Source organism: Phalangium opilio, unplaced genomic scaffold, assembly GCF_054372755.1.
Source record: "Phalangium opilio isolate 3A_F unplaced genomic scaffold, DU_Popi_V2 ptg001170l_1, whole genome shotgun sequence".
Lineage (NCBI taxonomy): Eukaryota > Metazoa > Arthropoda > Arachnida > Opiliones > Phalangiidae > Phalangium > Phalangium opilio.
The window spans coordinates 2,498,625-2,513,047 of record NW_028324255.1 but is presented as its reverse complement, the minus strand read 5'-3'; the positions used below and the strand labels follow the sequence as shown (position 1 = coordinate 2,513,047).

Below are 14,423 nucleotides of genomic sequence, written 5' to 3'. Positions count from 1 at the left end.
CAAAATGAAGCTTTTTCTAACTGTGAATTAGAAAACTACCCCTATTCGGTAAGCTAAGAGTATTTTGCCAATGAAAATTTCCTATTAAGTGTAAATTAGAGACAAATTAAACTAATTATATTGTAGCTGGCTAAACCCTTCTCGAAATGCAAGGAATTTGCGCCGGGCAGCGAGAACATTGGCGATTCCGGCAGAGACAACGAGATTGCAGTTTGACAATTCATGTGCAATAACCATAAAAAACTAGTTAGTTTAAGAATTAAAATATATACTTGAACCCCATATCTCAAGTGATTTTCAGTGTCACTTAAAGCAAATCTGAACTTTTTCATAACCAAACGTAATAGCAAGTGCAATAGAGTTTTCAGTTAGGGGAGGAGCTAAGATTCGTGACGTAATTTATACGCGGCCTTATTGGTGGGTTAACTGCTCTGGAAAAGCTGAGTACCAACAATATGGCTGAGAAAAACCGCGTTGTACCACTAGCACAAATGAGAGCTTTATATTCTGTCTTGCCTTTACATTGTTTTCAGACTAGGAGGGCTCATACTTCAATTACACCAGGAGACCAAGGCTACTTTGCGGACAAAGTGCATAACAAAGTAGCCTCGTCTTCTGGTGTAAATGGTATCAATCTTTCAAGTCTGAAAACAATGCGTAAAGAAATTAAATAGGTGGTTGCAATACCTTAAATTGAGCTTATCCCCATTATTTGAAATGCCATCGTCGAACTAGTGCCTGTCTTAGCCGTGGGAATTTCTTGGCGTCTGACGCTCGAGTGGCATTAATAGATTTACTCAAACTTGAAACTAATTTAAATTCAAGATAAATTTAATTTCAGGATATTCCGAAATTGGCGAAGTGTTTTCTACGTCACGTTGGGAAAGAAGAAAACCCAGATATTTACCCGCTATAATTCGAGGAATACACCATTAGTGTTCTTACGGTAAATGAATATCCCTTTTCATAAAATATTATACCGCTATATTTAAGTATTAATATATCGTTATTTTCATAATTGTTACCATTCAAGTTACAAGTCCGGTCCGAAGCTTTTCCCTGAACACTTTAATTAATAATTAGCAATAAATGAGAATACGCGTATATAGTAGCAACACCATATCCCTAGCGTTTAGGCAGGAAGCCGTCATTAATCGATTTCTAATTATATCTAATAATATGCCTTAATAAATAAAACTTCAAATAAATGCATTGGATGTAACGTGTTCTTGCATGTGGACGTTCTTTAGGGGCGGGGTCTACTGTAGTTGCGCTTTTTCAGCTCCACTGGACAGATAAAAGGAATTTGGCGTGTTCCATTATTAGAAGTTTATTCAGTATAGAGTCTGCGCAACGTTGCAGGTCACGTATCTATTTTTCCACGTTAGTTGTAACTGCGCATGACCGCTGCGAAACACGTCATTTTCCAGGGTAATCGCCATCAGATGCTAAGTTTCCTCAACGACTTGAAATCTTACATACGTGGAGTAGAATACCTTAAACTTACAATTTAAACATCTAATTCGAAGAATGGTGGTCGTGTAAGTCAGGGACTTGAGAGCCTCGTCAAAACATGTTTTAATCTCAGATGCTTTTATGTGACTACGTAACCCGTGCTATTTGCCCGTAGAACAAAAGCGGTACCAAACATGGCCGCCAACTGCCAGAGCTAAGCCCGTGACGTTTTACCTAGGCACTGACGTCACAGCTGAAATAGCTTTATTAGGTTTGGCAGTTTTGAATTTATTTTCTCTCCTCTGTTGCCAAGCGCTGGATGACCTTTAATAATATCGACTTTATTCGTTGACAGACATAAGATCAATATTCCCTCGATTAACATTAGATTAAGCTTCTAAATTATGTTTATCAAGTCGTGTATACTTTGGCTGTGCGTGATACCAATTATAATTACAACATCATGAATAATTTCATTAAAATGATAATAGCCTTCCGTTCTCGCATTAGTATCAGTTAGTGTAAACAGGTTCAACCATAAGTTTATTATGTAAGGTCCCCATAAGTCAGAAACAAAGTCAATTTAAGTCAAGAGCAAATGCCCCTAATGAAGGAAGCAGGTAAGCAAATTTCATCGCTCCCTGTCGGACTCTGGAGGTACCACAAAGCGGAGCTGAAGTAATAGAATTTCTTATTGCGCATGTCTTAGTCTTAAAGTTTGAATGTAGGCAGGTTCAAAAATGGCGGCGGACAGGAATGGAGCTGGGAGGTATTAGTCAAAACTAAAGTAGTATTTAAATGAAGAAGTGCAGTCAGTTAACTGAAAGTGTAGCTTGTTTTCATCTTGTAAATTAACTTAATCCTCCACGTAAAGATGACAATGACCGCTTTCATTTGTCTCCACCATTACATTTAAAATATGTGACATGATTTTACTAAATAAACAGCAATGTAAACGGTACCCGCCGTCATTCCCCAATTAGTGAAAATGTTGAAAGTCCTATCCTAACTTCCGGTATAAGCAAACAGCCTAGGAATTATAGATGGCGCTTTTATTGTACCCGCCAAATTTTCAAAATATTAATACGAGTGCGATGCCGGTAGTTTAGGGACTCATACTTATGGGGACCTTACATAATAGACTTATGGTTCAACCTTTCGCATTACCCTAATCGAAAAACCATATTGAACTAATCACAACATATCATCAAGAAGAATTGATTTTAAAATAAGTGCTGCTACTTCATGGAGAATAGTTTATTTAAAACCAACAAATAATGTAGTAAATTTATCATCGCGGAACTTATCCCAGGGAGAACTAAACCTCTTGTCCAAAGGTTTGACTTTCGGGTTAATTCAGCAGAGAACGGATATATTAGATGTATGTGCGCAAACCGAAGAACAATTAAGAAGATTAGATTTGGGAGAAGATATAAAACAGGACATACGAAATTTAGTTAAAAGTAATTTTTCAAAAACTTCAAATGGGACGAATCTTAGTAAAAATGAGAAACAGGCTTTAAAAATGTTAAAAAATGATAAATCGATTAAAATTGTACAAGCAGATAAGGGGGGAAAGGTGGTAGTACTTAACGCTCTAGATTATTCAGATAAAATGTTGAAAGTAATACTTACAACAGATTATTGCAAATTAAAAAGCGATCCCACGGAGAAAATAGATAAAAAAATACACGCGATTATAAATGAAGCTATAAGGAATAACGAAATAGAAAAGGACAAGAAATTTAGGTATTTCCCTCCAATTTTAAAAGTTCCCCATATTTATGGTTTGATAAAAATCCACAAGAAGGATAATCCGATTAGGCCTATAGTATCGTCGATAAATAGCCCCACTTACACCTGCGCAAAAATACTAACTAAAATAGTTGCACCCTTAATAGGAAATAGGAATATTCAATAAAAAACTCGGATAAATTTGTAACACAGATAAAACAAGTTGGGAAAACCAAAATATTACCTCTCCGAGTCAAGACGACTACTTACAAACTTATTTACCCAGATATGGAAATGTTTCTTAAGTTAAAATTTATGAAATATTAAAGCAGTATACGAAGCATAGCAAATATACTGTAAATCAGACGACATTTTACATCCAATAATGATATACTTGTACACATTAAAATCATCCGATGGGGGAAAAACGGGAAATGAAGAGATAAAACTTTGGAGGGATATTACCTTTACGTGTTTGTAAAGGCCCAATTTTCTACTCCTCAACTGTATGCCCTCTATGTTCAAAGCCATATTCACAACAGCGTTGCCATATAAACACTATCCTCTCGTTTCACCTCAACGATTTTCTTAGTTTGTCAACATGACTGTTAACGTTACATAACACCAAAGCTTATTTGTGGCTACACACACTGAAGGTAAATGCGTGCCATAAAAAGCATGAAAACACGAAGCTATTATCCGATTACGATCAGACCTTTCACTGGTCTGGGCTGCGTTCAGCAGAGCTCACCAAAAAAGACAGCGGATTTTGGAAATGTTTACCGGTGAGCTCTGTCGTCATAGCTTTTCTCCGGTCATGGGCGTTTTATAAATGACGCAAGGTACCAAGGCTTAACAAAAATTGTATGATAACATATTTATAGAGATAGATAACAACTTTTATAATTAAAATTAGAAACTATCATATCTCTTAAAATTCTCGCGTGATCAACCGGTTTCACGCCAATTAAATAGATATAGTCCCATAGAGCTATTTGTATTAATTCCTCCATGGTTTTTTCGCCAAGCTGAGAACTATGCGTTTTACGTCACGTTATCCAAAGAGCCGACTATTTTCTTTGAAGACCGCGCTAGCTCAGCGCTAAGCACCGTGACGTCAAAATTCAAAAACAAAATCCCGTTATGTAGGACACTGCTAACAGCGCTGGGCTCTGCTGAACGCGGCCCAGATTTCCACCATGATTATATAATCTAAGCCTAATTATATAAAAGTGTATTTAACTTTCGGCCCACTCTGAACCGTTAATGTCTCTGCATTACAGAAACGAAAACCAAACCCAAGCGTTTACTTTTTGGTTCACTAGGCCTATTGACAAATCAAAGTTCATATGATCGAAATTGTAGCGTTCTTCTTGTTATCAATAACGAAAGGATTATCCTATAAACAGATGTAGTATAGCTTAAGTAATATATAAACATCCATTTCAAATAATAATATAAAAAAATATTCTTGGGATATCAAAATGAAATAGAGCTTTAAAGCTACAAAAGTACTAAATGCATCATAATTACGAAAAATATTTCCACATATTCACTTTATATTAAGGATAAAGGGAAAATTATGGTTCTGTAGGATTCCTTTACACATCAAAACAAAACGAACTTCTAACGCAGCGCACTACTGTAACAACGGACGGACACACACAGACAAAAACATAGACTGCTTTTTAACTCTTTCCGTATTAATTTTGAATTGAGAAACAAGATTATCTTAAATATTAAAATGAATATAATTAATATTTAATATTTTCTTCGTTAGTTATTCGCCTTATTGAACGTTACATTGTTTTAAAAAAGAACAATTAAACATTCTTGAGAGACTTGACTAATATTGGCGTTTGAAATGAAGCATACGCCGGTTGCTTCGCCTTACACAAATAGGTAGTATATAAGGGTGTCGAACTACAGTTAAAAGCAAGAACAACCGCAATTGCGAAAACCTATCGTGGACAACCCACCCTAGGGAGGCTAGACGTTTCTCGTAACCCTAGCTGATCGCCGCGAATGTCTTAAACCAAACGATGACGACGGAGTAGAAGCCAGGTGTGCAGACTGGTGTCCATGTGGGATGGACAAAAACAAAGACCAGAAGATGGTGGTGTAGAAGCCAGGTGTACAGACTGGTGTCCATGTGGGATGGACAAAAACAAAGACTAGAAGATGGTGGTGATTAGAAGCCAGTATGTACAGACTGGTGTCCAAGTGGAATGGACGAAGACCAGAAGATGGTGGTGTTTAGAAGCCAGTATGTACAGACTGGTGTCCAAGTGGGATGGACGAAGACCAGAAGATGGTGGTGATTAGAAGCCAGTATGTACAGACTGGTGTCCATGTCGGATGGACGAAGACCAAAAGATGTTGGTGATTAGAAGCCTGTAAGTACAGACTGGTGTCCGTGTGGGATGGACAAAGACCAGAAGATGGTGGTGTGAGAACTCAAGTAGAGGAGCTATTTCCGTTACTGTGAAAGCAGTTCGGAAATGGCGAACACGTTTGCTCCGATTTGGAAACTGCGAACGCGGTCACGTGGGTGTAACAACAGACACACAGACACACAGACATACAGACACACACACACGATCGTTACAGAACCTCTCCGTGACATACGTCACTCGGAGAGGTAAAAACAAAAATTAGATATGAATGATGAGATATGCAGTCTAGATGTAGTAAATTTATATGGTAGTGTACCAATCCCGTTAGCCTTAAATGTATTAAAAATCAAACTAAAAGCAGATTTAACTTTAAAAGAAAGAACCACATTAAGTATAGGAACGATCATAAAATTAGCAGAAATATGCTTATCAAGTACATATTTTTTGTTCGAGGACAATTATTATTCACAACAAAAAGGGCTGGCAATGGGAAACCCATTATCGGCACCTATAGCAAACTTAGTTATGGAACACGTGGAAGGGAGTATCTTACAAAAAACTAGTATTAAGGATTATATAAAACTATGGAGGAGATACATGGATGACATCTTTTTAATCAAAAGTAAAAATTTAGAAACCAGTAAATTATTAGATATAGTAAATAAAACGTTAGAAAATATACAATTCACAATTGAAGGAGATTAGAATAGAAGTTTACCGTTCTTAGATATCTTAATTAAGCATAATAATGAAATATGTATATGCTCTATGTATCAAAAACCGACCCATGCAAAATCATTTGTAAATTTTAATTCGGCACATAACAAAAAAATTAAAATTGGTATTGTTAAATCCTTTAAGGATAGAATTGAACGTTTGTCAGATGAACCTTTAAAGGACAAGACTATGTTTAAGGGACAATTCATAAAAAGCGGATATCCCAAACAATTAGTTGATAGCATATTTAATAATCACGAAGTGAAAAATAATAGTACAAAAGAAAAACCGGAATTTGTTATATCACTACCTTATCTAGAAGGTATTACGGAAAAAACAATTAGGCAATTAAAAAAATATAATGTAACATTAGTAAGTAAAACAACCAACACCCTTAGAACCGAATTAGTAAAAAATAGACCTAAAATAGACAAACTAAAAAATACAGGGGTATTTTACGAAATTAAATGTAAATGTAATGAGAAATATGTAGGCCAAACAAAAAGACGGTTAGGAAAAAGACGAACAGAACATAAAAATTGTGTAAAAAATGAAATAGAAAATAATGGATTGGCAATACATATTAAAAATAACAAGAAGCATGAAATAGATTGGGAATCGGTAGAGGTATTGTGTCAGGAGGTGGGGTGGTATAAGAGATGCTTTAAAGAAGCAGCGTACATAAGAGATAGGGGCAGCTTAAATTTAGACGAAGGAACAGTAAAAATAAACGCATGGGGGGCGTTTAAATTTAAAAAAATGGGGTAATATTGTTTTTTGTTTGCTGATAAAGAAATGTAATTAATTCATTTTAAGTTTGTACGGCTGAGGAAGAACCACGGTTCGAAAGCTCCCGAAAATAATTTTTAATTTCTAGTTTTAAATAAACTATTCTCCATGAAGTAGCAGCACTTATTTTAAAATCAATTCTTATAAAGTTATATCATCAAGAAGTCAAAACTATCATTTTTTTTTTGTAATTAAAGGTGGATAGTTCCGCCTATACGTCGGTTTCACGCAAAATATCGCGTATGAATAAAATATTGGGGCCATTTTTATCTACCTGTCTGAATATATAATAGCAACGCAGGTTATGAGAACAGAGTTCTGGGTGAGTTTGTGGCGAGTTTGCGGAACACGAAAAACAAGCTCCGACTTCGTACCTGGAAAGACTTAATTGGAAGGAACAAATATAGCGTCCAAGCTGGCTTTTGGCGTCGCTTAATTCTAGGCTCACATGGAGAAAGAGGGCTCAAACATAAAGAGCGGGAATTAGATTTCAGAGCACCTTTTTATCAACAATTTCTCTATTATTTTCGCCCAATACGACCAAAATGTTTGGTGAATACGTTGACCCGTAAGATGACTCGACTGGACTCCAATGGACATCGAGATTATTTGAAGGCCAATAATAGACTTCAGTTGAGTAAACTAGTTGGGTCCTGTGAATTAACAGAAGTTGTACAAGTTGAACGACCAAATTAAAAATTGATCACTCTACTACCAATTTTTGCTGACTCAACTTTTTGATCCATCTAGTTAAGTCATAAGCCTTAAGTGAACTACCTCTCGGCATACTCCTCTTTCAATAAAAATCTATATTACGTTAATATTTTCTATGAAGTCTACTTCAGGATTTGGAATTAAAAAGTTGATTCACAGGTAGATAGAATATGAGGTAATCGTAATTTTCTTGTTCATTATTAAATGTTGGAAAGAGTATGTTGTTTAGAATAGCGGACACAAAATGATATCGTACGACAGAGCAGCGAAGAATTAGTCTTCTTTCGCTTCTAGATTCTGGATTACAATTTTTATCGTTAATAAACTGTACAACCTTTACAGATAGCGATGTATCCCGAGACACTTAAACTGAATACAATACACACGGTATGATATACTTACATTTTATAACAATTTTTAGAGAGAGAAATATAATAATTTGGCTAAACTCCCTCCCTCCACATTCTCCGCATCAATTGTCAAATTTGTTTATTTGGATTATGTTCTTTATGCGCAGTCACATTTCGATCATTTTCGAATTGGACAAAACTGCACGCTGAGTCAGAAAAATGAATTTTGGTTTAATTTTGATTATTCTCTTTCAGTTGTATCCTTTAATTTATCAGAGTGAACGAGGCGATCCTGATGAACCCTTAATTGACGATTACGATGGAATTATTGCCGAAATCATGATCGCCATAAGGAGAAATCTCAAGTAAATTTACTGACTCATAAGTTTAAGACAAGGATCTCCCATACTTGTTGCGTTGTTTACCTAAGTTTAAGCTTACTACGGATTGGCTGATTTTGAAGGCTATCGCGGATCTTTGAAAACGTTGAAGGATATGTCCATTGCGAAAGTTCGTCCTAAAGGGATTTCTGTCCGTTGCGAAAGTTCGTCCTAAAGGGATTTCTGTCCATTGGGAAACTTCGTCCTAAAGAGATTTCTGTCCATTGGGAAAGTTCGTCCTAAAGGGATTTCTGTCCATTGGGAAAGTCCGTCCTAAAGGGATTTCTGTCCATTGGGAAAGTCCGTCCTAAAGGGATTTCTATCCATTGCGAAAGTTCATCCTAAAGGGATTTCTGTCCATTGAGAAATTTCGTCCTAAAGGGATTTCTGTCCATTGCGAAAGTTCGTTCTAAAGGAATTTCTGTCCATTGGGAAAGTTCGTCCTAAAGGGATTTCTTTCCATTGCGAGAGTTCGTTCTAAAGGGATTTCAGTCTATTGACAACTCTAGCGAATGGAATTTTTATCCAATGGGTTTCTGTTTAATGGGAATATGGAATAGCTTGTTGTTGGTCGTTCAAAAGATTTAACAGATTGATATAAGGTATTTTTAGGTATAGAGAAATATACATGGTGTACCAAAAAGGGAGGGTGGTAGGTCCAAATTTTAAGTACAGTGGATTCTACGAGCGATTTTTACTGGAAAATGTTCAATGATATTTTTGCCGACATTAGGAGGCTAAAATTCATATTTTCAAGTATTAAGAAATATCAAAACCTTATAAAAGTCGAAAGAAACGGTATACTATCCTTTTAACCAAACTTTATAGTTCTACCTTAAAACATCGATGTTAATTAAAATTTATTAATCTTTTTTATTTTTAGCTTGACGTATCAAGCAAGTGTACCAAGTAAGACATTCATTACGATCAAAACAAAATCTTGATGGCGACGCGACAAATCAATTTATCATCACCCACACTCGATCGATTAACGCTCGAGGAGTCGGACGTTCGGCATTTTAGTGTACGGGATTTTGAGATTTCAAGATTTTGACCAAGATTTTGAGATTTTGAACGCGATTTCCAGATTTTGAAGGAGATTTCGGGATTTTGTTCAAGATTTTCTGGTTTTGAAGGAGATTTTCAGATTTCGAGTAGATATTCGGATTTTGAATGAAATTTTTGGTATTTGCAGGGGTTATCAAGATTTACTATAGACCAATACGAATATTACATGAAGAGAAACAAACTTCCAGGGGCACGCCTCAATCCTGTCAGGAGACACCGCTAGAGTCATGACCGAGTTGGCTACCCTCTCAGATGCAGTGAGCTTGGGCTGCCTCTAGTGTTGTCTTGTGGCGACAGGGAAATTATCCAGTATGTAGGCGTGCCCCTGGAAGTTTGTTTCACCTTAGGTAATCGTATTGGTCTATTAACTTCCGGTGTTCATAGGATATTTCGAGATTTTGAAATATAGGTTTTAGACTATAAATTTGTTTTAATTTACCCTAATGAATACCGGAGAAATATCGACAAAAATAGTCTAATTTGTAATACAGTACCCTTATATAGCGCAGGCGCCAAAAATCGAGACTGAAGGCAGAGTTTTACCCTCGTGTCTTACCTTCTTAAATAGATGCAAAACGTGTATTGTAAGCGTGAGGATTTTCCGATTTTGATATTTTAGGGTGAAATTTCGGGATTTTAATGTGGGATTTCGGGATTTTAGGTGAAATTTCGGGATTTTCAGATTTTAAGGTAAGGATTTCGGGATTTTCAGATTTTAAGGTAAGGATTTCGGGAATTTCAGATTTTGAGGTAGGTATTTTGGGATTTTCAGATTTTGACGTGAGATTTTGGTATTTTAAGATTTTCGAGAGCGATTTTAAGAGATTTCAAACGAACTGTACGGGATTTAATAAACGTCCGACCCCTCGTTAACGCTACTTTCTAAACTTTAAGGACTCGATTTTTATCTACTTGGAATCTATAAGATGTCATAGACCCCGTACTAATATCTGATTGAAATTAAGGGGAAGGACTTAAAACTTTGTTAAACCGCCCGCTCCTCCTTCCGCGGGTTTCACTGGCTACGCACCCTAGGTTTACTCGTTCATGCAACGCGAAAATCACTCGCTTACATTCGGGTTCGAAGCGGATAGGTCGAGCGCTACGTCAACGCCACTTTGCTTCTAATTTGAAATACTTTTGTTGTGACGTCAGTGGTGACGGTTTCTACACCTCCTCCCCCGTTGTTCAAGTAGTTGCGGGTGAAAAGGATGAAATTAAAAATATCTCGTAGCTTTTTTCAACCGCTTCGTCGCGTTCTAATCAGGGCTTGAGTACCAATAAGTTACGCCCTCACAGTTTTAGCTCTCCCCTATAAGCGTTTTCGGCCTATATATTTAAGGAAGACGAAGCTTGGGACTTGAGGACCTTCCCGAACGTTCTCTCATACAATCGTTTGGCGGACTACCGATTTACGACTGAAATCTTCTACTCAAAAGTCACCATGTTCTCGCAGCTTTCTCAAACTCAACGTGGAAGTTTTCTCTCCAATATATTCACGATACCCTCTTGGGTAAGTTATACAACGCGATAAATAAAGATGTACTCAGTTTTAGATTTTGTTCGGCGTTTTACGAATTTTGCTTTAATCATCACGTGGCTCGGATCTATATTTTTGGGAGGCTAGCTGGGAATTGATGACGGAATACCTACGCTAGAAATATCGACACGAAAATAACTACGAAAATTATAACAATTGCGTTGAAATATATCAAATGATATTTATCGAAATGATATCTTTTATTACTTAAGGGAGGGTGCAGGGGAAAATCAAATGACATTTTATCGATTCTTCTACTAATTATAAGACCATTCTGCATAGCAAAACATCTAGGAAATACAGTCTCCGAATGATTTTAAAATCCAAATTATGTTCAGATTTTATGAATAAATTGAAATAAGGACCTCCGACCAATCGCGTAACGCCCAGCCTTCTTGTTACCAAATTTCTCGTGGCACGCTCCATGCCGAATGAAACTTAGCGCGAGATTTAATTAAAATTGCAGGCGATGCGACAATCGGGCGCGAGATGTAGAGCGTGCAACGGAAATTTTGTTAACAGGAAGGCAGGGCGTTACGCGATTGGTCGAAGGTCCTCATTTCGAATTATCCATAAAATCAGAACCTAATTTGAATTTTAAAATCATTCGGAGACTGTATTTCCTAGATGTTTCACTATGTAGAATGGTTTTATAATTAGTAGAAGAATCTATAAAAAATCACTAAATTTTCCGCTTTATCCTCCCATCAACAGGAAGGCAGGTTGTTACGCGATTGGTCGGAGGTTCTTATTTCAAATTAACCGTAAAATCTGTAGAAGGTCAGCCAAAATGTTTAGGGGTGCCACAGGCGACGACATTTGCTTCAGCCGTTTAATCCCAAAGATTTGGCGTGTTTTCGATAAGTCGATTCTTGTTTCGATAAGAGAGTTGCAAATTCACATTTAATTTCGATTAGTAGATTCGTGTTTTGATTAATACCGGATTTCATTTCCAGTATATTGGGTTAGTTTTTCTGGCCATTTTGGTTCTTTCGGCGTTAACGAAGGCTTTTGAAAAGTCGAACAAACTTGGATCTTACATGTGGATGTATTTTGCACCACTCTTTCAGAAAAGTAAGGAGACAAACGTCATTGCCATTCTTATCAACAGTATACTTGTTGTTGTTCTCTACGCGTTTTAATTTAAGGTTTTCCGGTGAAAATTGTCCACCGCGCTTCGGAGCATTTGCTAAATATCTGGTTCGCGACTTTGATTGTCCTGAACATATTTGTGTTGTGCGATATTACGGCCAATTTCTTAGTGGGACAAAAAATTTTAATGAATCATTTAAGCGATATCCTGAAAGTTAAAAACCTGATGTACACGACACTTATTTCGGATGCCATGGGGGACTTTTTTAAAGTAATTCTATGGCCTAGCGTGTGAACGTTACGATGAGTTTTGAACTTGGTTCTCTATTAGGGAATACCCGGAATTGAAGGATAGAAAATTCGAGAAAGGGCTTCTTATGATATGGACTACGATCGTTTCAAGAAAGTTATGAAAGGCGAACTGGTTTACATCAACTGGCAGGAAGAAGTGGCTGACCTCAATGAATTTTGCAAAGATGAACTAAGTGGAAAGAAATATGACGGCCCTTTGTTGTACCGATCACCTTTCCCTTTGAAAACGGATGCAGTTGGATTATTCTTGTCACGAAACCACTCCATTGACAAGGATACAATGCGGGGAATAAATAGAATGTAAGTCTGCTAGTCAATTACAAATTCATCGCCCATGTCACGAAGATAATGAAAGCTGACTTGCACAGTTGATTGCCACTAAAAGGTATTTAGTTCCCTTGAGTGAGATTCACATAGAGAGAGTGATTAACCCATACCACAAATACCAATAGTAGCTTAGCATCATTCCCCAATAAAAACCATAAGAAATTAAGAATAATGCTAGGGTAGCGAGTCTGATAATAAATTGTTTCATTAATTCTGTGTCTCGTGTTTGCAGTTTGCGTTACGCCGCTTCATCGTGCCTGTGTGACGAAGCGATCAAGAAGGCCTACGCTTGGATGAACACAAGATGCGTCACGACAGAGAATCACGTAAATGGCGAAGATTACGCCGATAAGAAGAGCGAAGTGTGCATGTTACTCAGCATGTTCATCATTAGTTTAATGCCGGCATGCCTCATTTTGACATGGGAAATCTGTTACAAACTATGTCCGTGTTTCAAACAACGCTCGATTAAAAGACAATCCATCGCAAAGAGATGGTGCGAATAATTATCTGGGCTAGAAAATGGCTAGAAAAAGCGGAATTCACAAGGCGTCCCCACTTCGGAACCTTATATTACAAAACAAGTATTGCACAATATATAGACCAAACCATATAGTTGATTTGTACCAAAGTAAAATTATATCAAAATAAAGTTCTACCTTAGATTAAGAAATTATTTGCTAATTAAAGATAGACTAAGGAGTCTGTAAGAATTTAAAACTAAATATTTTCCAGATAAGTTCCGAAAAAAGATTATTAGACACCACCAAAATCTTTATCTATATAAAGTCCTGACTGAGAGACAGACTGACTGATAATTAACGCCCAGCCCAAACCGCTTGCCCTAGAAGGCTGAAAATTTGCAAGAACGTTACTTATAAATAAATATTAGTCGTCAGTAAAATCTGCCCATTCTTTATATCATTTTGATGGAAGTTCTTATTAGATGCGAGCAACGCCGCGGGTAACAGCTAGTTATATTATATAAAAAAAGACTTGGTTTGCCCAAGCCTTAAAAACAAAACGATAAGAGTTTTTCCAGTTAACTGAAGCGCGGATGTTTTATTCTTTTGAATTTTAAAGACAATCCGCATTTTACTACTCTTTAGAATTTAATTCAATCACCTGATTTTACTGCTAATGGATTAGTTTCCTATAAATTAATTGAAATTAAAAATTACTTATCTGAGATTTTTCAAGAAAAATTCCATTTTCCTGAAACATTTTATCATGAAATTTTTTCTTTTCAAGGGAGAACGTACTTTAATTTTCAAATAATACTCTCGTTAATAATGTATTGAATGCGGTCTTTTCGAATACAAAAGGGGGCTGTTATCACCTTTTTAGGCACATCGTAGTATACGATAGGCTCTTAGTTTGACCCGAGCCGTAATAGTAGAAGTAGTAGTTGTGGCCGGAGTTTTCGCTTTCGTTATCGTTATATTTTAGCTTAAAAGGAACTCTATATTACCACAACCCACCCATAGGGGTAACTGGACTCGGTTAGAGATTTAATTTTAATTAAAATATTTTTGGACCGCAGCCGGGA

General features: G+C 36.6%; 1 protein-coding gene and 1 pseudogene across 1 annotated transcript; both read left to right on the top strand.

The window, feature by feature from the left end:
• The first annotated feature begins 6,071 nt into the window (after positions 1 to 6,071).
• LOC149584095 (uncharacterized) lies at positions 6,072 to 7,240 on the top strand (annotated as a pseudogene).
• Positions 7,241 to 12,413: 5,173 nt separating this feature from the next.
• On the top strand, positions 12,414 to 13,520 carry LOC149584094 (uncharacterized). Its single transcript, XM_089863706.1, has 3 exons — positions 12,414 to 12,506; positions 12,567 to 12,847; positions 13,107 to 13,520. Exons 2-3 carry the CDS (start codon positions 12,618 to 12,620, stop codon positions 13,378 to 13,380), a joined length of 504 nt encoding a protein of 167 aa, XP_089719832.1. The 5' UTR covers positions 12,414 to 12,506; positions 12,567 to 12,617; the 3' UTR covers positions 13,381 to 13,520.
• The last annotated feature ends 903 nt before the right edge of the window (positions 13,521 to 14,423 follow it).